At 36.1% G+C, this 27,888-nt stretch overlaps 1 protein-coding gene across 1 annotated transcript in view; it reads left to right on the forward strand.

Moving 5' to 3' along the window:
- The window catches only part of CEMIP2 (cell migration inducing hyaluronidase 2), a 49,089-nt gene extending 23,539 nt beyond the window's left edge, over positions 1-25,550 (forward strand). Inside the window, exons 7-24 of the mRNA XM_014061698.2 lie at positions 4,791-4,960; positions 6,625-6,834; positions 7,806-8,011; positions 8,686-8,755; positions 10,465-10,593; positions 12,411-12,499; positions 13,690-13,821; positions 14,185-14,220; positions 14,593-14,748; positions 17,070-17,247; positions 17,670-17,885; positions 19,277-19,485; positions 19,989-20,171; positions 20,741-20,960; positions 21,945-22,025; positions 23,975-24,123; positions 24,765-24,868; positions 25,171-25,550. Of these exons, the coding sequence (XP_013917173.2) occupies positions 4,791-4,960; positions 6,625-6,834; positions 7,806-8,011; positions 8,686-8,755; positions 10,465-10,593; positions 12,411-12,499; positions 13,690-13,821; positions 14,185-14,220; positions 14,593-14,748; positions 17,070-17,247; positions 17,670-17,885; positions 19,277-19,485; positions 19,989-20,171; positions 20,741-20,960; positions 21,945-22,025; positions 23,975-24,123; positions 24,765-24,868; positions 25,171-25,367 (2,735 nt within the window). The 3' untranslated portion in view covers positions 25,368-25,550. The remainder of the gene's footprint in view (positions 1-4,790; positions 4,961-6,624; positions 6,835-7,805; positions 8,012-8,685; positions 8,756-10,464; positions 10,594-12,410; positions 12,500-13,689; positions 13,822-14,184; positions 14,221-14,592; positions 14,749-17,069; positions 17,248-17,669; positions 17,886-19,276; positions 19,486-19,988; positions 20,172-20,740; positions 20,961-21,944; positions 22,026-23,974; positions 24,124-24,764; positions 24,869-25,170) is intronic.
- Positions 25,551-27,888: the final 2,338 nt, after the last annotated feature.

Genomic DNA, 27,888 nt, shown 5'->3' on the forward strand with positions numbered 1-27,888 from the left:
AGTTGCCAAGCACCCAAATAGTGACCATGTGACCATGGGGATAGCACAATAGCCACACCTAAGAAAACCCATTGTAAATCTTTCTTCTTCAGCATCATTGTAACTTTGAATTAAACAAGGGGCCTTCCAACAAGAACTACCTGTGTTTAAAAAGTTAGGAACTGACGCATTGCTTCAGGAGTGATTTTGCAGTTGTCTGAATGTGTATTATTAAGATTGTGGAGCCTGGATGTAAGAAGGTGGTGTCACCCCAACCAGATTATTACTGTGGTGAAGAAGAGATTACTGTTATCTTAATTTAAATGGTGTTGAAGAGGACACAGGAATAACTCTAATATTCCAAGAATCGGTGACATTGAAATTTCTGTTTCCCTATTGCCTTTAATTTCATATGAATCCTAAGTATTCTCAGGATAATTTTATCTTGCTGTAGTGAGCTGTCCCTTCTGCTTGAAATATGGATCTCATCATCTTACTAGTGAAATTTTATTCTCTGCTTCTCTTAGTCCTCAGACTTCAGCATCTGCAGAAAGCTTGTGCCAACTCTCTCACATGAATGAGGAAAGGCAAGCAAACTATTCCCATATGGAAGCAGTTCCTCGGCTTTCTATTCATTTAATATCCAGTTTCCTTCAGTGTTCCAAAAATCTGTCAAGAGCTTCATCCCTTCCTACTTTGCAGGCATGTACAGTCCGGCTGGATTTTTCTGCAAGAAATCAAGTTGACTTTACCTGTTAAACTTTCAGCAGAGCCACTAAACATTATTTTTTTCTTTTTGTAACTGTTCTTATTTTGCATGTTGGTATTCACTAATTCTGAATTAGATCTTTACATCATCTGGTTTGAAGGATTTGTGTCTGGACAAAAATTATATTCTACATTGAATGGTTACAAAGAAAACCCCCATAATGCAGCGACCATAATGAAAAAGCCATAATAAAGCCAGAAGTCAATTTTTACAGATCTGCTATAATGAGATTAATATGCTGAGATTCAACATGTTGGTCTCATTCAAAAATAAGATAAAACAGCATAGCTACTTCTTTATAGTTAATTATTATTGTTCTATAGCACAAGGTTCATAAAGTGCAAAGAGAATCTTACATTTTATAAGGAAACATGCCAATCATATATTTTAATGAAGAAACTGCCATTTTTATGTGGAAACATTTGTTTCTAATATAGAAGATAAAGGAATTCAGGAGTGTTCATTACATGCTCAATTATTTTGATAATCTAATATTGTTCAAAAGAGCCGTTCAGACCTATAAAGCCATTTTGTCTCTTCAATTTCTGAAGCCATTACTGGTGCATTTGTCCATTTGTGGGCACGCCTGTACGCATGACGTGTATGCATGCATGCATGCATTCTATTCTAATACTTAGGGCAATATTTAAGTTTTTACATAAATTTCAACTACATAGAATTTGGAAGAAAGTAAATTTTTATTGCCTCATCAGATTCTCATTTTCAGCTTTATTGTTCATCTTTTAATTGATTTTTTAATGCAGACATATTGAAACTATTTTTTTCTGAGAATGCTATACAATTTTGATAGTCCTTGACTTACAGCAATTTGTTTAACAACTGTGTAAAGTTATACCAGCACTGAAAAATGTGACTTGCACCAGTCCTCACACTTACCATTGTTGCAGTGGTCCACACAGTCATGTGATCAAAATTCAGGGACTTTTCAGTGTATGCACAATGGTTGCAGCGTCCTTGGGTCACATTATTGCCTTTGTGGCCTTCCCAGTGGACTTCCAATAAGCAAGTCAGTGGGAGAAGCTGGATTCACTTAACAACCATGATGATTCACTTAATAACTACGCCAAAAAAAGTTCATAAAACTGGGTGCAATTTCTTAATGACCACATTGCTTAGGGACAGAAAGTTTGGTCCCAGTTATGATTGTAAATTAAGGATGACATGAATGATCAATTGGTCTACAGTTAAGCATGTGGAACAGAGCTAACTGGCATTATTATTATTTTTCGACTCATAGAACACACCTCCACTGATTTTAGTCCCTTTCACTATTCAGGCCCTCATTCTATGCCTAGACAATCCAGTAGATTTACATAACATGTAAGAGGGATAGAAATGCTATGATGGAAAACAAAGTGAGGAGACTTTTGGCCAGTCTAGTATACTTGGATCTAACCCACTAGGAGCATCAGTAAAATAGTGAAGTATTGAATGGTTTTTATTCCAAGTTTTAGTTGAAGAATTGTGTGAGCCGAATATGTCTCATCAACTCAGAGCAATAATCTATGCATATGTACTTTGCATTACTGCCTTGCATGTACATTCTCAAGTTGAAAAAAAATCCATTCCATAACCCTGCTTTGCAGAATTTCTCAGTCAAAGGCAGGGTTGGTACCAGTACAATATCCTTATCTACAGTCATTAGCCTTGTGCCCCTTCATGTATATCTATATGTGCCCCCAGTCTTATGTTGGCTGCTAAGATTTTGGCAGATTATCTGGCTTCTGGTGTTGTATTTCTACAGGCAATTGCACATCTAAGGAAATTGCTCAATCAGCAAGTCTGAGAAGTATTGAAAGCTAAGAATCTGAGTGGTTAATCAAAAAGTTCTTGGTTATAATCTTGCTTTAGCCTTAAAGTGGCTTTAGAGGTGTCATTTTCCTTATTCTCAGTCATTCTGTCTGCTACCCAGGACAAAATACTGACTTTGCAAGATTATTTATAATGCTTACAATTGCAAAATGCTTAAAGCATTTCAGTGTGCTAGATTATTAACTGCTACTATTAATTACAAATTATTTCTGATAATAATCTATTGTTATAATATATTTAAAAGAGAAAATTCTGAGTAAAACCAAAATAATACTTCTAAGCTAATAGCAAATCTCCTATTGCACTTACCAAAAATTGTATTGTTTTCTATTATATTTGTTTATATATTATTGTTTATACAGTACTGGGCAAAGATCTTAGACCACCATTACATTTTTGTTGTAGCAATAGTATAATGACCATATATAATTATGTATCACTCTCCTTATTAGATTACAACTAGAAAATACAGGAAATTTGTATGCAGTTTTCAAAAACAGGAAAAAGCAGGAAAAAATTGCTTCCATATGCTAAAGTGCCAAGTATTTAATGTTACCTCCCCTTGCACTTGAGCAATAGCAAACACACTGGGTCCTGTAAACCATTGGCCCTGAACCTTTTTGGCACAAGGGACCAGTTTCATGGAGGGCAATTTTTCCTGAGCGGGTGGGGGGGGGCACCACTTAGATCCCTTGCATACGCAGTTTACAGGTGGATTCACACTCTTATAAGAATGTAATGCCTGATGATCTGAGGTGGAACTGATGTGAGTGATGATAGCACTGGGGAACGGCTGCAAATACGGATTAAACTTTGCTTGGTCACCTACCACTTACCTCCAGTTGTGTGCACCCGGTTCTGTGGCCCAGGCATTGGGGACCCCTGCTGTAAACCTAAATGGAAAGGAACGGAATCCTAAATATGATCGTTGCTGTATCCTATGATTTCTTGCCAAAATGACTGTCGTGGAGAAAGATCTATTACACCAGGTTTGTGCTTGAGCATTACATACAGCACAGACACATGTTGTATGAGTGCAATTCATTGGAAGCTTGCCAATAAGCCCAACTTTCAGTCATATCATTCCAGTTAAAGTGCCAAATATCATAGAATTTGACAGACAAAAAAATCATTTTGTATCGGCAAGACCACTCAGAAAGGGAAATCAACAAACAAGGTGTGGCATTCAAGACCAAAAAATAATTATGGATGGTCATTAAAACTTTGCTGAAACAATAAAATGGCTGATGGCCTAAGATCTTTGCACAGTACTGTATATTATTGTTCTGGGGAATCACTTAAAACAAGTCTATTATTTTAAAAAATCAGATTCTGTGACAGAATTTCTACTTCCATAGTTTTCTTTCCTTTCTAGCAATTATCATCTATACATAGGATTAGAACTTTTGCATTGCTTTCATTGCCATTAGAGAAACATTTACTAATTCTTGGAAGAACCTTTCAGCTGTATATTCACAAATAGTATGGATAGCAAAGAGGTTCTAATTTTGCATAGCCTTGCCATAGCATGCCACAGTGTTTGCATTCCTGTTGCTCATTGCTGTCATCAAATGGTGAATGGGACTTTGCAAGTTCTTGATGCTTCAAAATAAGGAATCAGTAAAGCTTTTGTTTCATTGTTATTGAAAAATAATCATTTTTCCTAACTGGGAAAAACTTGGAATTTAGGGCATGCCATTAAGAAATGGTGTGATGTTTAGTCAAGAACAATTTTCTTACAAAAATAATCATGTTGAACACAACTATGTAAGCTACAAGATGGAGACCAGAAAAGAAAAGCAGATATACGTGTGAATGTTAACACATATAAATAAGCATATATCAAGTGACCTATAAACATAGATTGTGGAAATTATTCTAAGCTTGGTTAAAAAAAAATGTCAAAGAACAAGAGTTCATGGAGGCGAAATCCACTTTTTGTCCTATGCTAAATGAAAAAAAAAGGGTTAAAAAACCTTTTCCTATTCTACTTTTGATGCATTGTATTTTCAGGCATTGCTAAAAACCAAATCCTTGTAAACCAAATCTGATCTATTCAGAGGCAAGTCGCTGGTGGTTTTCTTTTTCTTTTTTTAAATGAAGCTAAAATAAGCATGATAATTGTACCAGTTGGCTACTTGTATTTATTGTAATGAAGAGTGTGTCATTTTCATCCTTCTCTTCATTTGCTTTCTCTGTTTTGAACCAGAAATGCCTCAATTCCTGCATATGGGAGAAATTGTTGATGGAGTGGATATGAGAGCAGAGGTTGGAGTTCTTACCAGAAACATTGTAATCAAAGGAGAGATGGAAGATTCCTGCTATACTGGCAAAGATTGCAGATTCTTCAATTATGATACTTTTGGTGGACATATCAAGGTATGGAAGGAAAAGTTTAATATCAAGGCTCCAGTGGCTTTTACTCTTGCAAATAGGACACAGTGGAGGAAATTCCATCCTGTTTCATACTATTTAATGTCTGCTGCCTGTTAGGTATTAGGTTGAGCAGTTGTGTGAAATATTGAACATGTGCAGCTCTGGGATTTCTAGGACCACTAATGCTGTTTTTTATGGCATGACGAAGTGAAGCTGCCTTTGTTCAGAACCCAAATTTAGCCCCCTAATTCTATTCTGCAACTACTCAAATTACAGTGATTCTTGATTTATTTACGTTAAAATGATGCAGCTTATGATATTGATTATTAAAAATAGGAGCTTTCCACCTGTTCTTCTAAATTTCATTTCATGGTTGAGTTACTTTAAATACTATGTTTGTGTTTAGATTAAATTAATACCAAATTGTAAATTAATTAATTGTTATTAGGCAATACTTAAAGCATTTAAAAGGAAAAGCTCTATACAATTCTTACAGCAGGTACGAGTTCTCTTGAAAGTCTTTACAAGTAAGCCTTGCTTACTGACTGCCTGATGCAGTGACCATTCAAAGCTATAACAGTGATAAAAAAAATAATTTTGCAACCAGTCTTCGCATTTATGATCATTGCAGTATGCCATTGTCACATCTTCACCATTTGTGTGCGATGCAAACTGACTTGAAACAAGCAGAGTTAATAATACAAAAAGCAGAAGTAAAATTCTAAGTCTTAGTCATGGGTTGCTTCATCTAATGACCATAGGTGAAATAAGGTCATAAGCTCAGTTATGCTCATGTGATTTTCTATTTAGTGACCACAACACTTAGCAACCATTGCGGGTCTCAATTGTTGATCAGCAAGAACTATCTGTATATGAGAATCTATCAGCTTAGGACTCTTTGCTATAAAATTTCCTTAAAGTTCATATTATCAAAGCATAAATATTTGGTTATAAAAAATCATATATGGTACTAAAGCTTCCTACAATTGCATTGTATCAGTCAAAGGCTTTATAGAGTATGTTGGAAAAACCATAATTAAGTTGATATTTGATTTCCTTTCCTGCACACTCAAACACACACACACATACACATAGGCACACACTTCATTTGAATGAGAAAATTGTAAATATTACAGAACTTACGTTGGTAATTAATTCTAGTGACTTTATTGCCCGCCTTATAAAATAGCACAGTGTGGGTAATTAAATTCATACTGCTAGGTTCTTCATTTATTATTAAATAAACATTGAAAAAAATCAGAAAGAATCTAGATCATTAATATTTAATAATGTAGGAGAGAAAATTACCATAAAAAGAGAACCCTGAAACTCTTTTAGTTTAGGAATTTTCTCTTATAAATGTTTTCCTTTTTAGTAATAAGTTACTCTTTGTAATATTTAATTAGCTATGCTAATACAGTTAATCCTAGATTACTTGCATTAACCCAAATGTTAAAAGAATTTAAAATGGAAATTTAAAATTTGACATTTTGTCCTAAACTCCTTCTCAAATTGTAGTATGTTGGGATACATTTTGCATTACGCTGCATATATTTTAGTTGATTGATGATGCATTGTTTGTTTAATATTTTTCTAAGAGGTCCAAAGTATTTTCACTGAAGAAAATGTGGACAGTAAATTGGATTATTTTTTTCATATTCTTCCAGATTTTAAAGAATTTCACATCTGTTCATCTCTCCTATGTGGAGCTGAAGCAGATGGGTCAACAAGTACCTGGCCGTTATCCTGTTCACTTTCACCTTTGTGGTGATGTGGATGAGAAAGGAGGATACACTTATAGGACTTACGTAGAGGGGCTCTCAATTCATCATTGTTTCTCCAGATGTGTGACAATTCATGCCACAAATGGTTTGCTGGTAAGAGCAATGAATAAATGAAAAGTTTGGTCACTAGATGTGCAAATGACCAAAATAAAACCGGTCTTTCAGTATTCCTGACTTTGCTGCCAGCCTTGATTACAGACGTACAGAAAGAAATGCTTTTCTTTTGTAACCTCAATCCATTATGTTTATGGCATGGCTTTGCTAACCATGATTTCCTCCAAACCACAGATTATTTAGAAATGTAATTGGAATAACCTATGTAGCATTATGTTTACATTTCAAAAACAAAGCAAGAGAAAATTTATGTATGAGAGGGCTGCCCCGTTCTGACTTTTTCTAGATCAGATTCAAACCTTTAAGCCTTCTGATTCTTCAGATTGCATTGATCCTGCAGATCTTGAATTGTTAGAATCATCACTGTCTATAGACAGATAGTTTCATTTTCTCCATCTCATAAAAGAGAGACTATGGGACAACTCTTTTGTCGAGAAGTATTAAACATGATTGTCTAACACCTAGGGACATTTCATGTGTTAACCTGGCTGTGTCATAGCTGTTGGTGACTAATTAACTTGTGAAATAAAATAAAAAATGTCAGAAATTAACCTAGTAGAAACAGGTTCAAAGGCATCCTGAAGATTTGTTTGCCAAGGATTTATTTGGGGACTTCGGGGAAAAAACATAATTGAACTGTAGTCCCCAAGGAGAGTCGTGTTTCCATAGTTATATTTAGAATTACCATGTTTCCCCGAAAATAAGTCAGGGACTTATTTTCTTTTGACCCCTGAAATAAATACTTGACCTTATTTTCGAGGAGGTCTTATTATTTTGAGGTGCAGGAGGCGGCGAGTGTGGTCACTTCATGGCTGCTTTTGTGTTACAATATTTTTGGGGAGGGCTTTTGAGTGCAATTGGGCTTATTATCTGAGGAGGTCTTATTTTCAGGGAAACAGGGTACTTATGTATAGAGATATTTGATGAAACATTTTTTTTTATTTCTGCAGATAAAAGACACTGTTGGATACAATACACTAGGCCATTGTTTTTTCATGGAGGATGGCATTGAGCAAAGGAATATATTGTTTCATAATCTAGGACTTGTCACCAAACCAGGCACCCTTCTTCCAACAGACAGAAATAGCACAATGTGCACAGCAATCAGGGATCATGTCTATGGAAACTATGAACCAGTACCAGCCACGGATTGTATGTGAGTAAATTAGATATTTGAATACTCTGATTACAGTCTTGATGGTCTCTACATAAGACATTCTCTTTTTTCTGACATAATTGTAAATAATGTGAATGGTACAATAAGTAAATCTAGATTCAAATCACATGTAATGCATGAGGAGATTTTAGGCTAGTCTGAGAGAGAGAATCTGAGTCAGAATCAACTAAATATATGTTACAGCTTGCAGTGTGTACCTGAAAAAGAACCTAAATAGGGAGCTTCTTCTAGAATCAGAAGATCTCATTTCATTATCCATTGTTTTAGTGGAAGGTAGATCACCACTGATCTATTTCTGTACTGTTCCAGAAGATTCACTAACCCTGTAAGGGTTGGGAAATCTTTCCCAATGTTCTGAACAACACTTTAATGTACTACTAATGCAATGAGGATTGTTCAAGATGGCTCACATCACAGATATGCGATATTTTCCAGAAAAAAATCCATTTCAAGGTAGTCTTTTATTCTCAGTATTTACAAGCAAGCATTTTTGTAAGGGCAATGTAAAGATCTCACAATCTTTGCCAGAAAATCAAATTGCTAGAGATCTCTGTTTCTGAATACCAATGACTGTTGTTTACCTAACACTATTTTCCTGTTATTAGACTTGAGTCTTATGTCACTCTTAATTGTGTTTCACGAATTGTTTGCAGGGCTGTATCAACATTTTGGATTGCTCATCCCAACAATAATCTTATCAACAATGTAGCTGCTGGCTCTCAGGTGAGAGATCTGACATATTGCAATAACTAACCTTTTTTCTCTGGGGCACAAATATATTTATAAGGTCATTTGCTTTCTTTGAATTTCATTTTGGTTAACTAGTTCTGTAGCATTCTAGATGTTAAGCAGTATTTCTTAGATGTATAAAAAAGGGTTAAAATCCGGATTTGCATCATATATTTTTATCATATATCATACAAATCATATATTTGTAGAACATTATTTTTTATCAGCATTTCCTGATATACAGAAATATATATCTCTGTGTCTTTCATATCAGTTGAATTGTTCAGCTAACACACTGAAATGCTCTATTTCTAAAGAGAACAATTGGTATAGTTAAAAGTGAAGGTTTCAAATTATACATAATATATGTGGATTAAACAGTCACTAAGCGAACTGTTATAAGTCAAGGACTACCTGTAATATATTGTAGAGCAGAGATCAGTGAACTAAATGCTCTTTTTAGGACCTCCCAAAATCTTCTAAGATTGTACCAAATTTTCCATTCATTTGTCAAAATAAAAAGTAAAACAAAGTCTTCCAGAGACTTTTGATTTTAAAAATGGAGAGAAGAAAAACACCCCGCACTCCAATATAGTCCTAGACTGTGTCAATATTAGGCTGCATTAGTAGCCAACTCTCTGTAGCTAATTTATTGAAATATTTCAACTTTTTCTCCTCAGCATGTAAGCAAGTCAGCGGTGTTAACCCCCCCCCCCCCTTCTGGATTATGAAATACCTCAACAGGAACATTTTTTTTTTTGCCTTATGCCAGAGAAGGAAAGCAACTTTGGAACTCAATTTCCTCAGGAAGAGAAAATCAAAAGAGTCTATTGCTAATAGTCTTGTAACAGCTAGCCAACTTTGTCTAATTTTGAAAAGCTAAGCAGAGTCAGATCCAGTTAGTACTTGGATGAAATACTACCAAGAAATTTCAACTCTAGGCTAGCCTGGGAAGTCAAATAAACATCCCAGAAGGAGTCAGTGGCAAGCCACTTCCATAATGTAGCCAAGAAAACTGTGTACACATGTCCACAAAATCACCATGAGCTCAGCTCCATTCAAACAAGGCTTTATCTTAAGAGCCAGAAAATTACCCAATAGATAGAAACCTACGGTTTTCTTTGGCCACTGTAGAATATCAATTGGGGTTTTTTATTTTTAAAAAATATACAGTAATTTTCAACTTTTTAAGGGAAGAACTGTGCTTAGTTAACTCTAGTCCAGTATTTAGATTATCGTGGCAGCTAACCACTACATTTAATGACAATAACCCTTGTGGAGCCAAACTGCGTTTTGGTTTTAAAACCCAGAATGGTCCTTCGTCGTGTTTTGGTTTTCTTACCCAATGTTAAATGCAAGTCCCAAACTGTTGAGTATTCATTCTAATGATGGAGGTGGAAAGGGACCCAGATTGTTGGGGGCGATATGCTGACTCTGTAAACCTCTTAGAGAGGCTGAAAGCCCTATGAAGCGGTATATAAGTCTAACTGCTATTGTTATTGCTATTGCTAATTGAATCAGGGGTGGCCAACTACGACAACTTTACAACTTGCAGACTGCAACTCCTAGAATTCCTGAAACAATATGGATGTAGGGAATGGCAATATTGTGTACATTATCTTGAACTCCTGGAGATAAAAATCTAACAACAACAACAACAAAAAAAGAATGGCACATCCCTGAAATTCATTTTTTATTTCTAGGATGCTGGAATATGGTATATATTCCATAAAGTTCCTACAGGAGATTCTCATGGATTGCTCCTTGAAACAAAAGCTGAACTTACCCCCCTAGGAATCTTCTATAACAACAAAGTCCACTCCAACTTTAAGGTAATTGAACCTATTAATGATTTATATGTTAAGTGAATGGATTGTGATCTAAGTTAAACAAAACTGGTTGTGCTCATGCAACACAAATCATATAGTTTAACCAAAGGCATTCTTTAATATGAGAAGTCCTGCTGTTTCACTATAACTTACTTGTAATAAGTATGCTTAGAATTATAATTATGATCCTTAAAAAGTTCTGTGTTTCATTACACTGATTCATTTGTTCATTTTTAAATATTCATTATGTTATTTATAAAATCAACCATATAACACAGAAATGTGAGTATGCATGTTACTAAAATCTTTACAAAGATTTAGTATCTTTATATGCACATCTGATATGGTATTGTGTGCTTACAGGGAGCATTTTGTAGATTTTTTTCCCTTACTGATCCTTCAGGAGAGGTTCCTAAAGAGCTTGAATAAAGTATTAATCTATATTTCATTATTAAAACTGTAGATCACATATATTAACACTAACATATTAATATATGTAACATATATTACATATATTAATATTAACTGCAACTTCATAGTCTCACTTATTAGCAGTCATACTTCTTTTAAGATTAGTTCCTCTGATCATTTGACTGAAAATATTGAGCAGGGACAAAAAACAGAATCATTTGGTTAGTATTTATTGAAACTTGGTTACGTATTTTTTTGGTGGCCGGAAGTACTTATCTGATATATGCTTTGACAATGGAATGTCTTTATCTATAAAATATCTATATAAATGGTTCTGTATAAAATACAGAAAACTGTTTTAAAGCATGTGCAGATGACACAGTTTTATTCATTTTGTTAACATCAACCCAAAGTCAGACATTGGTGAGTTTAAGCAGTGATTAATTTTAAGATAGTATCAGTCATATCTTTGTTCTTTTTATGCCTTTGCCACTTTTTTTCTCAGTAATTTGAGAGAGGATTTTTTTAAAAAAATAAAGAAAACAATAAACTGCTCATATCCTTTATAATCCACAACTCATTATGTATACACATTTGTAAGTATGGTTTCCTTCCTTCCTTCCTGAACTATTTGCCACTGGTTTCAATGAACATAATAAAAGTTATGTACCCCTACTTAAAAGTAATCCCCACTGAATGCAGTGAATCTGGTCCCTGAATAAATAATGCAGTGTGTATTCAGTATCAGGATATGAGAGAACAATCCGTAGTTTCCCTAACATTTTCAAATGATCAAAAAAACAGGATGGCCTCCTTGTCCCTACTCCTTCTCTCATGGGAATATTTGTCTGTTTCGCTTACATTCTTTCAGTGAAGCTATTTATAAGCTTTTTTTCTTTGAAAAAAGATATATTAATTAGTAGATAATAAACTTGCATGTGATTTTCTTCTCAAGCTCCCCCCAAAAAACGATGTACAATAATTTGAAACTACTTTGTGGGCATTTTCTTTTTGTTTGTATTAAAAATAATAGATTAGTTGCTGTAAAGTTGTATCACTAAGATGCTGGTCAATTCAGATATGTTGAGTCTACATACCTAAGTAAATATGCAAATTATCTGGTTTGGGAGGGAACGGAATGATCTAACTTTCAGATATTATACAAGTCACGTGTTCGGCTCAAAAAGAGGATCCATAATCTGCCTCTTAACTCCTTCACAAAGGGTCTTTCTGAAATATTTAATGATCATTGTCACAAGAGTGTTTTAATATATTTTAATATGAAGGAGTCTCAAGTACTTGGAAAACCTAATTATCCCTTGTTAGAGGATATCACTTAAGATTTGCAACAATATCTACAGATTTTCAGTTGTGGAAAAGATTAATTTGTTTTTTTTTTCTTTATTGAGGCTGGCTTATTCATTGATAAAGGAGTAAAAACCACCAATGCAAGTGCTGCAGATAAAAGAGAATACCTATCTTTGGACAATAATGCAAGGTAAAATGAAATTTGGGGATAGGGTGCAGAATGGTTAAAGGTTGCATCTAGAAAATCTTGCCCAGAACCTTAATATCATAATGCAAAGCACTTAGCAGTCTTTCAGACAGAATTGTAAAATGTAAGAACTGGAATGGACCATAAGGATTCTGCATCTAGACAGTGTAGAATTCCACTACGGGTAGTCTAATTTAGCTAAATATTGACTATTGATCTGCTGATACCCATTATTAGTTAAATAATACAATATTCCAGTTTTCATTTTATTCTTGCCTCCTTGATCTCTTTGAATGCTTTCTCCTCATCTCTGATTGCTGACTGTTATTATGAATAGATCTATTACTCCATTCCAATCAGATTTTTGTCCCATTTTCTCTGTTGAATTGCTAAGCTACTTGATGTCCTGGTGATCTCAATGTTAGAAATTTATCCTCTTCATTGCAACATACCACTTTATGCTATAGCACACTATATTAGGGATTGCATTAGAGGTATTTGAATCTGACCACCGAGCTTTGCCTACAAAATTGGTGATTGCTCATAACTTCAGTGCTTTCCTGCCTTCTTACGAAGAAATTGGAGAAATAAAGAATATAAGGAGTGTAAAGTATGTCAATATTACAGTGCACTCTTTTTCTCCATTTCAGTGAGAGATTACTATAAGAAATTAAACACTCTTTAAGTGAGAGGGTGGAAGTAGACTGAAATTGGAAGATAACCATGTTAGACTTACCCTGTTTCCCTGAAAATAAGACTTCCCTGGATAATAAGCCCAGTTGGGCTTTGGAGCGTATGCGCTAAAATAAGCCCTCCCCAAAATTTTGCAACAGCAGCAGCCATGAAGTGACTATTCTCACTACCTCCTGCACCTCAAAAATAATAAGACCTCCCTGAAAATAAGGCCAAGTACTTATTTCGGGGGTCAAAAGAAAATAAGACCCTGTCTTATTTTCGGGGAAACACGGTGGCCAGCGTGATAGTTTGCAGTTTAACAACTGTGGTGCAACACAGATCTTCTGTCTCTGTTTCTGGGTCAAACCTAAGCCAATTTTTAAGTTTCTATTTCATTTCTTCGGACATGTTTAATACTGGAGCTGATCTACTATGTCAGCCAGTAGTTTTAATATTTTGGACATGTAGGCAGATTTGCTTATAGCCAATACAATTCTGTCTTGTCTTTCATTTATAAGGTTTCGGCCTCATCAAGATGCAAATCCTGAGAAGCCCCGTGTTGCTGCTCTTATAGAAAGACTAATAGCCTATAAAAACAATGACCATGGGGCTTGGGTCAGAGGTGGAGACATCATCATTCAGAACTCCGGGTGAGTCCTCCAGAGCAAATGTGAGCATGTTGCTAAAGTAAATAATTTAGAACAGGGCTGGCAGAGCTGACAACATCCATTAAATCTACTCGTGTTATTTTCTTGGAAGGTAGCAGAAACATACTGGATTAGTATGCTTAAAAATACACAAACATATTTTTTTCGGCTGTTATCTTTTTAAGTTTGCTTTGAACCAGCCGCTTGTATTTATGGGAAATGGGTTCAGCTGCCAAGCTCTGATTCAGCATCTTCTCCTTGCCTGGCTCAAGTTCTGAGCCGCAATTTGAAAAATGTATTTATTTTAATGCTAATCAAAAGAAGCTGCTTTCTAAAACAAGGTTTTTTTCTCTCTCTCTATCCTAGATTTGCTGACAATGGAATAGGCTTAACATTTGCAAGGTTAGTATTGTTTGGCTTTATTTTCAGTGGTTGCCATTTATTGGAGACCACTGGACAGTGTACACACATGTAAAATCATTTATTATGTTTTATTTCTCCTCTTAAATAGGTCAGGGTAGCACACCCTCTTTCTATTTTTATTTCCTAGCCGTATTGCCAGATAGTGACTTTCAAAAAAATTAAATTTCACGAGATTTACTAGTCTAGTTCTCTAATCAGGCCATCATATGGATGAGATGAAGCACAAAGACAAAACCATGCAAGAACACACAATAATGGTCATTTCTTCTGTTAAATGTGGCACCAGCCTTGCTAGAATTAAATCTTTTACATCTGCTAAAAGTCACCTGTCTTTGATTTTGGTTTTGATAGTGATGGAAGCTTTCCGAGTGATGAAGGGTCCAGCCAGGAAGTCTCAAACTCTCTGTTTGTTGGTGAAAGCAAGAATTATGGCTATTTAGGAGGCCAGAACAAATATTGGGGGACTGGAGGGGTAAACAATAGAACACGCACATTGCCTAGAAACCGGTAAGTATTTCATAGCCTGGATATGTGCTTCAACTTGTTGTCTGTTTGGTTTTGTGGTGGTAGCAAGGATAGCTTTTCATAGTCGCCATGACTTTATTACTTAGTTAGAAGCCTAGTATCCTGTTTTCCTGAAAATAAGATCCAACCAGAAAATAAACCTTAGCATGGTTTTTCAGGATGCTGGTAATATAAGCACTACCCCGAAAATAAGCCCCAGTTAAGATCATCAGCCAGATGGATGCAATTTGTACCGTATTTTCCCCCAAAGTAAGACCTAACCAGAAAATAAGCCCTAATACATCTTTTGGAGCAAAAAATAATATAAGACCTGGTCTTATTTTCAGGGAAATATGTTACAATTTAACTTTGAATTTATACTGCAGAATCTTTAGAAACATACTACAACTGTTTTGCAAAAGTGAGATTCAAGGCAATTTTATCCATCAGAATGTTGTGGAAAACACTGAGCCCAGTACATCTGACCACTTGTATGTTTTTTTTTTCCCATTCTTTAGAACAATGCAAAGTGGATGTCGAGTTTCTTTAGGAGATAATGCATCTTTTTTTTTTTGAAAAGGGAAGTATCACTTTCTTTAAAAGTGGTGATAATCAGATAGTTCCTGAAGAAAAGTAGCTTGCCCCTGGAAGATGTAAGCTGATGGATGGATACCAGCATAGATTTCTTGACAAGGAGTTAACATGGATAGTTGCCAGCCACTTTCAGTCATTCTTCTATTACTCCTAAATACAGCAAAACATAGCCAAGAATAGCAGATATAACCATATTATCCTCACTTCTTATCATCTACGCTTGTCAAAAAATGATTGCCATGGTTTTAACATGGTTTTAAACACATTTTGTATATCATTCCTATTATTTTAAAATGATACTTTTAAACTTCCCAGAGTATTTACTTAATTAAATTTTTTAAAAAGCTTAGCAATAAATAAATACATATACACATCTTTTAACAGTCTATATATGTACTGCAGAAATCCAGCCCAGTTAGGATTCATGTAGAATTATGATCAGCTAAACTGTTTCTATAGTAATAAAAGTATTTTCCTTGATTATGTGCCATGAAGCATTTTCTATTCCTAGTGACCATATGGATAGATTTTTTTCCCATTACGATAATTTTCTAACCGTTCTTTTAGGATTTCCACTGCTGCACTCATAACTGAGTCCATCCACCTTGTGCTGATCTTCATCTTCTGTTTCTTTCCACCTTTGCCAGTATTAGAATGCTTTCCAGAGAGCTGGGCCTTCACATAATATGTCCGAAGTAGGGATAATACGAGCTTTTTGAATTGTGCCTCAAATGAGAACTCACAGTTGATTTGTTCATTGATAATATCAGTTTTCTTGGCTTTCACAGCATTCTTGGGAGTCTTGTCCAAACCAAAGGTATCCTTAGTCTTCCTATCCTGCTACTTCAGCTTTTGCTTCTCTAGAACAGGGCTCTCCAACCTTGGCAACTTTAAGCCTGGAGGACTTCAACTCCCAGAATTCCCCAGCCAGCAAAGCTGGGAGTTGAAGTCCTCCAGGCTTAAAGTTGCCAAGCTTGGAGAGCCCTGCTCTAGAGTGTAACACGGAATTCCATGACTCATACTGCTCGGGGTACAGATGGGTAGGAACCGACCCATCAGCACATCTGAAGATCTTCTCCAAGGCTTCCATGGATGTTCTGCTGAGTGCTAGTCTGTGGCATATTATTTCTTGACTGCTTTTTCCTTCATGGTTGATCCTAAAAGGTAGAAACTAATATCATTGTAGTTTCTTCATTTGTCTTGAATCTGCTGATTTATCAATATTGCAAGGACTGTACCTATCTATTCTCCAATGTATTGGAAATATGACTCAAAATTAAACAAACATCCATCTGTTCCTTGGTGTATATTACCCATATAATTATTATTCTTAAGGAGCTTCAAGAGACCCCACAGCCTCCACTTGCCCTTAGGGTAATCCGTGGGAGAACAACAAAGATCAAATTCAATAACTGCAACTTTTACACTGAGAGCTGGACTTTGTCTAAAATATAAATACACACACTTATGTCATCCTGTCTGAAATTATTCCTTGGGACTAAAGGAGGTGGAAGGTCCAATAAAATATGGCCCAGAATAAAAACTACATTTGAAAAAAACAGGATGCAAATATTTTGATAAATTTTGTCATAATGCAAACCTTATTTCACTGAGTCTCATTATATTTAATAGCTTTTATTCCCCAATAACACTCCTAACTCTTATTTATTCTGTAAATATTTATACCAGCAAGAAAAGTAATTTTTCTAAACATTTTTCTACTTTTATAGGACTTATCCAATCCGTGGATTTCAAATTTATGATGGACCTATTCGCCTCACCAAATGTACATTCAATAATTTTGTGCCAACTACTGATAGATTCACTAGTGCAATTGGGTTCCTACTGAAAAATACCTGGCAAATTACACCTCAGAACAATATTTCCCTGGTGGCATTCGATGAAAATGTAAGGGTGTTTTTTTTTATTCAAGTTGCTTTTTCCACATGAAAAAGGAAAGGAGTTTGAAGACAATAATGGTACTTAGTAGCATTAGACTAATGTCTCTGTGAGGAAAATGGATAGTTTATAACTTAAATAATAGCAATAGCACTTAGACTTATATACCGCTTCACAGTGCTTTACAGCCCTTTCTAAGCGGTTTACAGAGTCAGCATATTGCCCCCAACAATCTGGGTGCTCATGTTACCGACCTCGGAAAGATGGAAGGCTGAGTCAACCTTAAGCCTGATGAGATTCGAACAGCCAGTAGTCAGCAGAAGTAGCCTGCAGTATTGCATTCTAACCACTGTGTCACCACAGCTCTTAAATAATTATAATATTATGATAATATAATATAATAAATATTAATGTACTTTTTGTTTTGTAAGGTTTCTTTAAAAGTCTTTTTTGGTAAACCTGGCCCATGGTTTGAAGAAGCTGATCTGGACGGTGACAAGAATTCAATATTCCATGATGTTGACGGATCGGTGACAGGTTACAAGGACACTTACGTTGGTAGAATGGATAACTATCTGATTCGACATCCAGACTGTTCTAACTTTATCAAGTGGAATGGTGTCGTCTGCAGTGGGACTTTTGCTCAGGTTAAGAGAGAGATGTCAATGTTCTCTTGTATGCATGAAACATGAATAGTCCAATTTCTAGAGGAAAAGATTGAATTATTGATTTGTATTTACATTTAAATTCAGCAGTTTGAATATTTTTTAGCTGAGCATGTATGTTCTATTTTTCTATCTTCTCATCTACACCCATACAATGGTTGGGTTTGGATTATAATCTAAACCACAAATTATCCTCTTTTACCCTGTGGAACAGCTAGTTATGGTTCAATGCAAACCCAGAAGATTAAGTTAATTCAGGAAATGAAAAATAGGTGAACATGAATAAAAATACAGCTCCACAATGATTGTAGAGCCACTGACTAAGATAGATGGTTATATAGAACATAAATAAATAAAAATTAAATAAAGAAATGCATCAGTCACTTGCCACCATCTCTATTTCTAATTATTTTTAAAATAATCCAAATTAATGTAAAAGACCAGGATGAAGAAAGCAAATATAGGGTCAGATATATGAAGAAAGAATAATTCCATTATATTGTTTTATCCATACGTTCACAATTTTTCCAATCCTTAGGACACGAGAGAAGGAAGTATAACAAGTTGATGTGTCTGGGCTTGTTCTGTAATAAAATTGCTTTGTTTGAATAATGCACTTTTTAATGTGTCATATTGTGTATAAAGATTAGAGTAGAGCTATGACTTCACAAGGAAGAGATTATGATAAAACTAATCCTGTTCAAATTTGGCTTAGAGGGTTAGAAAACTTAAATATCTGACTCATAGGCTCTCCAGCATTTCTGACTCTGGTTTTCTTTCTGACTTTAGGGCTATCTAAGCTTAATTGTTCCTCCAGTCATGCAAGATTACTAGTCAAATCAGAAACAATTCAATCCATATGGTTTTTTTTATATCAAAGTATTATTAGGATTCACTAACAAAAAAGAGAGGGTAACTGCTCACAATGAGAATTTCCTAACCCCCAAAACCCATACCCACTGCATAGATTTGATTGTATCATTCTGCTTATTGTTTTCCTTAGATCAGTGTTTTTCAACCTTTTTTGTGCAAAGGCACACTTTTTTCATGAAAAAAATCACGAGGCACACCACCATTAGAAAATGTTAAAAAAAATTAACTCTGTGCCTATATTGACTATATATAAAGTAATTTTCCCACAGCACACCTTACACTATGTCACGGCACACTAGTGTGCCGCGGCACAGTGGTTGAAAAACACTGCCTTAGATCATATAATTCTTTGCAAAATATAGCTTTCTTCATTCAGCGTTCTTACATAATTGAGACTTACTCGTCTTACATCCAGGTCATTCACACTGCATGTGTTTTTGATATATCAGGTCTTCGTCGTTTCATAGGACTTAGCATTTCCCTTTGTTTTCTTGTTGTAGGTATATATCCAGACCCGGAACCCACAGAATCTAATGACTATGGTACGAGACGAGTATCCTTCCAACCCTATGATACTTCGAGGTATTAATAATCAGAAAGCTGACTTCCAGCAATACCAGCCAGTTGTAATGCTTCAAAAGGGCTACACGATACATTGGAATGGACAATCCCCACAAATAACTTTCTTGTACCTCATTAATTTCAACAAGTACGTTTGCATGTAATGTTCTTTTGTGATAGAATGCTATACTATTGAAACATGTAATAAAAACATGTATTTATGGAACTTTTAAGTCCTGTGGAACCTGACAGTCCACAGGAGAATGTAGGTAAAACTCTTTATTGTGGTCAATCACCAGTCCATAAAACATACTTGTGTATTTGCTCGTAATATTTGATACACAGAGCAACTCAATTTACATATTACGCAACTAATTGCGACTGTACTTAAGGAAATGGAATCAGTGGAATCTGAAAGTTAAGGCTTTAAATAAAATTGATGAGAGTTCCCACAGTATTTAATTAGATGGCATGTGCCAGCATAAAACAAACAGCATAACAAAACTTTGTTTATTGGTTTCAAAAGCTTTTTCACCAGATAGGCAAAGTCTGGAATTTTCAGCTCTCATAATCTTTGCTGAATAAGAAGGTTAAATGCAACAAATCATAAAATCATAAATGACAATGTTTTCCATCAATTCTTTTTTTCAGAAATGATTGGATTCGAATTGGCCTCTGTTACCCCCCGGATGCCTCTTTTCAAGTCACCTTTGATGTATTCCAGAGACAGGCATCTGCTTTTTATAATATGGAGGATTATGTTGCCGTGTCTTCAATGGCTGAGCTGCAGAAGAGACGAACAGAGAAAATTTTCTATTTTGATGATAGCACTGGGTAGACATTTTCCATAAAAATTAAAAGTAGAGTTTTGTATAGTGTCTAAAGACTGTTTGGTCTGGCTGTCTTAAGAGTTGAGAGAGGTAGCATGGATACAATCCTTGTGATTTGTGGTTATGAACAGATTTATGACTGAAGGGTCATTTTTCTAAATGTTAGCACAAGTTAGGATGTTAAGAATGCCCAGAAAGTGTTTTGCATCCAGTCATCAATTTCATTATCTATCTTAAATCATTCTATCCAGGACTGTATCATATCTTCTCCATCAGCTTGAATGTGTCTTTACTCACACAAACATTGTTTCTCTCATCTACACATACATGGCATGTTAGAAAGAAGGAGCTCTTCTTTCTAGCAAAATGGCTGATATATATGGCAGAATGAATGTGGTTCAAAATCTGAATGGGGAGTTGATTATATTTGAACAACAACAAAAAATGAAATTAATAGCATTGATGGGAGATGCATAAAATAAGATGCACAAGTAAACAGTTGTGCCGTTGTAGCATCTTTTGGAATGGCATGCGCTCTGCTTGATATTTTCCTACTTCTGAATTCCTCGGCAGGCTGTTGTTTCTGTACCTGCAAGCCAAATATCACAGAGAAGGGCACAGTTACTGTTCATCTCAGGGATGTGAAAGAGTCAAAATACAGGCCACCTTCCAGTCAAAGTCTTACAGTAACTGTTCAGCAAACGCTTATCCAAAGTACTACCAGAAACCAACTGCTGTGAAAAGAATGCCCACAAAAATAACTAACGTCTGTCAGAAATGTGGCTCAGACCAGGTGAGAAATTATGTAAATATTGAATGGTTTATCCCATTGCAATCTATCAGGTTGGCAGGTGAGTTGCAGAAAGAATTAAATATATTTCTCAAGGAAAATATGTTTGGGAACCTGTCAAGCACAGTTCGCAGAATTGTTGCTTGTGTTTAGTAGAACTGGCAAAAAATATTATTTTATCAATATGAAATTTATTTGCTGTCCATCTCATGTCAAATGACTCTGGGTGGTTTATAGCATAAAGTATTAAAAACATTAAAAACAACAAAGCAGATAAAAACTATTCCCAAAAAAAGTCTAAAGTTCTTTCAGTAGAACCTGGATGTTCTTTAGAATAGCAGTGTTTACTATTTAGAAGATCTTTCATTTGGGGAAAACATCATTAAAATACTGATAATAGCCCAACCCACACTAAGAATGCTTCAAAGTACTAGCTGATCCTAGCTTCCTTCAGAGTTTGTATGGGTCAAAAAAAAAAGCTTAACATTAAATCCTTACAAGATGGATGTGTTATTTGTCACATTTCCACTATTTGGAAGTGGAAATGCCTTCCCGAGGTATTCCTAAATCCATATATGGATCCCATGGCCAGAGGAGGGATTCTGAGTAATCGTGAAAAAATATCTTCTTAAAAAATTTAGTCCATTGATTTATATTATTTTTATAGCAAGCCACCAGTTTAATGGACTAATGGTAAGAGTGGGTATCCAGAATGTAATTTTATCCATACATAAAATGACAAATGGGGTTTTATACATGCAGTATATATAAAATTGAACAGGATTTTACCAATGTGGAAATCTACAGGATCCAGTAGATCCCAGGACCACTATATTTTAATTCAAATATGTTTTTAACAACTTTCCTTTGATTCAATAAATATATATTCTTTCTCCTTTTATCTTATATGGATGCTTGTACATGATCTATCAAATAATACTAAAAAAAATACTAGTTTTAAATATATATGGTATCCTTAACATTCAGGTGGTATTTACCAGTGATCTTCATCAAACGTACATCTTTGTGAAAATCCAAACTTCAGAACCACAAGAATATTCAATCTCTGTAAGTATTCTTGTACTTTTCCTGGGCGTTATGCTCCTTTCAGTGTGAGAGACTTATCTTTCAAATTTGTAGATATTTGTCAATAGATAGTTAGGGCCAGTTGTGGGATTCATTTTTTTTACTACCGGTTATGTGGGCGTGGCAGGGGAAGGATACTGTAAAATCCCCATTACCTCCCAATCAGCTGTGACTCAGGAGGCAGAGAATAGATGAGGGCGGGGCCAATCAGAGGAGGTATTTACTGGTTCTCCGAACTACTCAAATTTCCGTACCGGTTCTCCAGAACTGCTCAGAACCTGCTGAGTACCACCTCTGGTTAGGACAGAGGTGAAGAACCTCACCTCTTTTTTGGCAGCATGAATTATCTTTGCCTGCCTTCCAAGAGAAGCTGTGGCCGCAGGCTACTTCCCCTTGTGAAAAGGGCACGCTGCCTATGAATCTGGCCAGCCCAGAGAATCATCTCCTGGCTGCTTCATGAACAGAACAAAGAAGATCTTGCTTAGTGAAATAAGGAAAGGGTTTGCTCTAAGCTAGTTGTCCCCGTCCCCCCACCCCCCCGCCGGCCTGATATGCAAATAAAACAACAGATGAGAAGCAGACCAAACAATCTTTCTGAAGCATGGATTGAAGGAGGTTCCCAGGTTTATCTCAGTTTCATGCACAGGAGATAAAATGAATGCAAGCTAGTCTCTTGTCCTATAAGGAGAAGAGCTGGATTTAACACACACACACACACACACACACACACACACACACACACACACACACACACACGAGGTAGCAAACTGGATCTGTTTTGTTTCAAACTGCTTAATCGGCTTCACACATTTTTGCAAACAGGAGGAAAAAAATAAGTGAGGGGATTGTCATTTTCGGCATTCCTGTTGCTGAATATATATAAATTTTTAGAATGCCTTTGATAAATTTCTATGGGAGAATGTCTACATTAACACACAATAGTGATGTTTTAATACTCTTCATCCTTAGAAGAGAAGCAGTGTTTTAAATGATTTGGGGTGTTTGTGTGTGTGGAGGTAGCATTAATTTGTCTCCTTCCATTTTTCTACTTCTGAACACAGAACTTCAAAGTAAATCTTTCCGTTAACTAGCATTTATGTCCTAGAGCTTAATGCAAGCATTATCCCGATACTGTGATCAAAATTCAGGATTGAGGGGAAAGAAGTAGACTGAGGGTTTACTAGCGAGAGCTTTATTTAAATCTCAAGGCAATTGAAAGGAGGGCATAAACTGCAGACTGCAGTGATAGATTTACCATTAAAAATTCTAAGTAAAATCATCGATGGAAACAAGTCTCTTTTCCAGGGTTCAACATGTGTCCTCTGGACACACATGTGGTTGCCATAAAACACCGTTTTTAAAAGGAGGCCATTAGACCCTTCTTGCTGGGTCATCAGTAGTAATTGTCCACAGCGAGAAATTCAGCACAAATAGTCCTCAATATGACTCAAATATGACCACATTTGGAACTTCCATTCCTAAACAAAGCGGTTGTTAAGTCAGTCGCATTGAATTTTACAATGATCTTTTGTGCAGTTGCTAAGTGAATCTCAGGGTCCATACGGAAACTTGGCTTGCTCATTGGCTGCTTGTCGACTGTGAAAGTCGCATGTGATGATTACATGACCTTGGGATGCTGCAACTCTTGTAAAATATATGTTAGTTGCCAAGTACCCAAATTTTGATCTGTAGGGACACTGCAATGGTCATAAGTGTGTGGACTGGTCGTCGGTCACTTTTTTCCAGCACCATGGTAATTTCATACAGTTGCTAAATGAATAGCTGTAAATTGAAGGCTACCTCTATTGCAATTTATAAGACAAAGCACATCAAAGACAAGAGCCTACTATTAGTGGCAGAAGATTACTGTATTTACAAATGACTCTCAGAGGCATGGAAAAATTAATGATTTAAGAGGTTTTTCCTTTCAGGTCAATGGTGTCAAGTTTCCACTGAAAGAGGTGGGCCTTCTTGCCATAGTCATTGATGCCTGTGTGGGTAAAGTAACAAAAGAAACTTTTTTTCCCAAAGAGAAGATCAAGCTCGTAGAGAATTATATAAAAACTGGAATTCCCCAAAGGTAGGTCAATATGTATATATAACCATCAGCTAACTAGTCGCCTAAGTGGATAGAGAAATGAAAATGTAGTATTTGTTTTTAACCCCCCCTCCCCCCAAATGCTGTCAGAATAGTTATGGTGCTTTTGTAAAGGAACAAAGACCTTCCTTTATTGCTGTGAATTTTTCTTTAAAATTCAGAGTGCTGGAAGAACTATCATGCTCTTTTATGAAAACTGCTTAGTCGTGTCTAACTTGTGCTAGAAATAATTCTGCAGGTTGATCAGTTTTGGAAATTGAGCCTATGCACACACATTGTTCTGTAGATTTAGTTGTATACAATAGATGGGAAATCTCAAGACAGCATGAAACATTTCCAAAACCTTTTTTGTTTCCCTTGGCTTCTTAAGACCTCATCACTTATTTTAATTATCTTTCTTTCTACTCACAAAAAAATCCAATTTTTTTTTGAAGACGAGAAAGAAAATAGAAATTCTAGTATTTTTTAGAGAGTGTCCCATATTGTGTGTTAGCACAATGTGTAAAAGAGGTTATTGCTTTCAAAATCTCCCATTCATGACACATATTTATTACAGTAGCTGCAGTAAATCATTGTTTGTCTTTCTGCTCTCTAAGTTTGTCTGATCAGCATTTTTCTCTTAGGTCTTTAGTTGTGTTAACCAGCAGAGGGGACATAACAGACCTTAACATTTCTCAAGCCTTAATGACCCTGGGGACAGCAAAACCACCAAATCTTCACAATGCAGGTTTGTTTATTTCTGTACATTTTTTTCACAACATTTGAAATCAAAATTTAAGGAACGTGCAGATTAGAATTCATGTATATTTTATGAGATTTGGGGCATTTTTCAAATATGCAGTGTTACCAGAAAAAGACTCATTTTTTTCTGATATAATTTGTCTGTTGAGAATAATTGTGTCAAATATAGAGTTTACTTTATTGATTATCCCTCAGGGCATATCACAGTGCAGATTTCCAGATAAATATAAGTCAAATATAATTTAGACTTTCTTTTTTTCCCCTTTCTCTCTCTCTTGTCTGTTTCAGAACACATTCGTTTTCTGGGATTCAGAGGAAACTTTAAGCCATCTTGGGTAAAGCTCTTTAAAGATTCTGCCGAACAGGACTCAAGTGTGATTGAAAAGTACATCCCTTTGCAACTGGAGGAATACGGTTGTGCCAGAGTGAATACAAGCAAACGGAAAGATCTTGAACTCTTAAAGCAGGCCCTAAGAATGCCATAGAAATTAAAGTGCCTAGGAGTACTGAAGACAATGTGAAAAAAAAATTATTTATTTGTTGGGATTTTAAAATATATTATTATCCCACTTGCTGTTTTGATCTGGACATATGCCTAAACCAAATGCTTGAATGGCAGCCTGTGCACCTTTTGATTGTACAAAATATTAAAGAATTTAAAAAAAATATTTGTTAAAAATATCAATCCTTTGGGAGGTATGCGTCTGTTGTTAGTGTATTTTCTTTAAAAATCCTTTCTTTTGAGAGATGGCATTGTAGTTTCAAGAAAAAGAAGTATTGGAGAACTAGGATTGTTTACTTTGGACTGTTTGAAAATCTTAGCCCAAAGACTGGCATATTAATGTGTTATTCGAAAACCAGTTTCATTGCCAATTTTGGAGGTTATTTTCCTTTAAAAAAAAAAACTTGTCCTTATGGCTATGTACATGAATAGTGAACAATTCAGACAAAAATTGATATATTCTGGCAATAATTCTCTGGATGAGGGAAGTTATATTTTTAAAGTTTCTCCAGTTATGGATGCTGTTGCTAGGGCATTCTGTCATCTCATTGAGCTATCATTGGATACAGAGAAAACAGGTTAGGAAACTTAACAAAATTCAGTGGTGAGAAAAGTAAGGCTTTGGTAAGACCACACGTGGAATATTTCATCCAGTTTTCATCAACACAATAAAAAAAAGATGTTAAAATTCTAGAAAGAGTACAGAGAAGAGCAACAAAGAGGTCTGGAGGCTAAAACATACGATAAACAGTTGCAGGAACTGGGTACCATATTTTTCAGAATATAAGACGCACCTTCCCCCCCCCCAAGGGTGAAAATTTGGGTGCATCTACCAAATGTAGCCCGCCCACCGCCACCAGAGGCCAAAAACATGAGGCATGGAGGGAGCGATGGTCTGTGGCAATCCCTGCAGCCTGGAACAGCTAATCGGGGGTATTCCAGCAGTCTGATCCACCCACCAATCAGCTGTGCTGAATCAGGTTGCAATAAGTGCTGAAGCTGACATGGCTGGTCAGAGTTTGCAACAGCAATCACATTTGGAAAGCACAGTAACTGATTCAACAGGATTCATCATAATAATACACAATACATTACCAAAAGCAGGTTTTCCAAGGTAGCAGTAAATACAAGCTAGAACAAGCAGTTTCACTTTCAGTTCCCAGCTAAGCCAGGCTCCTTCCTGTCTCCTTGTTGCTCACACAGCAAATACTGTTTCAGAGTCCAAATAGCCCTCGAGTGCCTTATAGTCCAAAAAATACGGTATGTCTTGTCTAATGAGGAGGATTATGGGTGATATGATAGCAGTCTTCCAATATTTGAGGGCTGCCGCAGAGAAGAGGTGTTTGATCTATTCTTAAAAGCATCTGAGGGCAGGGCAAGAAGTAACAGATGAAAACTTAACTAGAACGAAGGAGAAATTTCCTGACAGTGAAAATAATCAGTGAAAAGCTTGTCTCCAGAAGTTCTGAGTGCTCCATCGCTGGAGGTTTTTACAAAGAGCTTGAACAGCCACTTGTCTGGAATGGTTTAGAGTTGGACTAGAAAACCTCCGAAGTCCCTTTTGGATCGGCCTCCCAGAATACCACCATTTGGAATACCATCCTTTTGGATGCCAAGAACTACCTGCTTGGCATTTAATTCCAGACTATATGTAATTGTTTCTTTCTAAGGTGCCTTGGTTTGTTTGTAGGCTTTCCACATCATCTGCTAAATTCATGTCTAATTCTGATTTGTGTGCTACAGTACTCAAATCAGCCTCTTGTTTATTTGGAGGCATTAGGGCTATGTTCTGACTTCTAGAACAACTGCTAGATAGAAATAGAATAACAGAAGAGTCAAAAGGGACATTGGAGGTCTGATCGGCAGTTGGATCGGCCTCCTGGAATACTGCCGATCAGCTGTTTTAGGCAGTGGGGATTGCCTCCGGCGATTGCTGACAATTGCTGCCACTTAATGGCGATGGTGATCGGTGGCGATAGGCAGCAGCTGCAGCGATCTCCACCGAGTAGAACAGCTGTTCGGCGATATTCCGGGAGGCCAATCCAACCACCAATCAGCTGCTCTGCAGCGAAAGCTCCAGTGTTGCCTGGCGGCGGCAACAACTCAACTTAGTTTACTGGTAGTGGGCCCAATGGAGCAGAGCTCTGGTGAGCCACGTGCTGAAGCTGACCAGGCTGTTTGCTGTTGGACGCTAGCCAGATGGATGCTGGGAGGCAGAGGCAGATTTTTTTTTCTTGTTTTCCTCCTCTAAAACTAATGTGCCTCTTATGGTCCAGAGCGCTTTATAGCATGAAAAATATGGTATATAACAATTCAAGTTGATGAGTCTCTGCTGATTATGGCAATATGTGACAAATAAATTGCTCACTGGTCGAAATAATGAAAATAAAGGGTTGAATGGAGTTTTTACTCTGCCAGCGGGAGCCAATGCCAAACCACATTTAACTCAGAAAATGCCCTCTAGCAAAAGAGCCAGAAACAGTTCTCAGTTTTGAAGAAGACTC

This window comes from Thamnophis sirtalis, unplaced genomic scaffold, assembly GCF_051295495.1.
Source record: "Thamnophis sirtalis isolate CommonGarterSnake01/CBP01778 unplaced genomic scaffold, rThaSir2_p1.2 scaffold_5, whole genome shotgun sequence".
NCBI classification, from domain to species: Eukaryota; Metazoa; Chordata; class Lepidosauria; order Squamata; family Natricidae; genus Thamnophis; species Thamnophis sirtalis.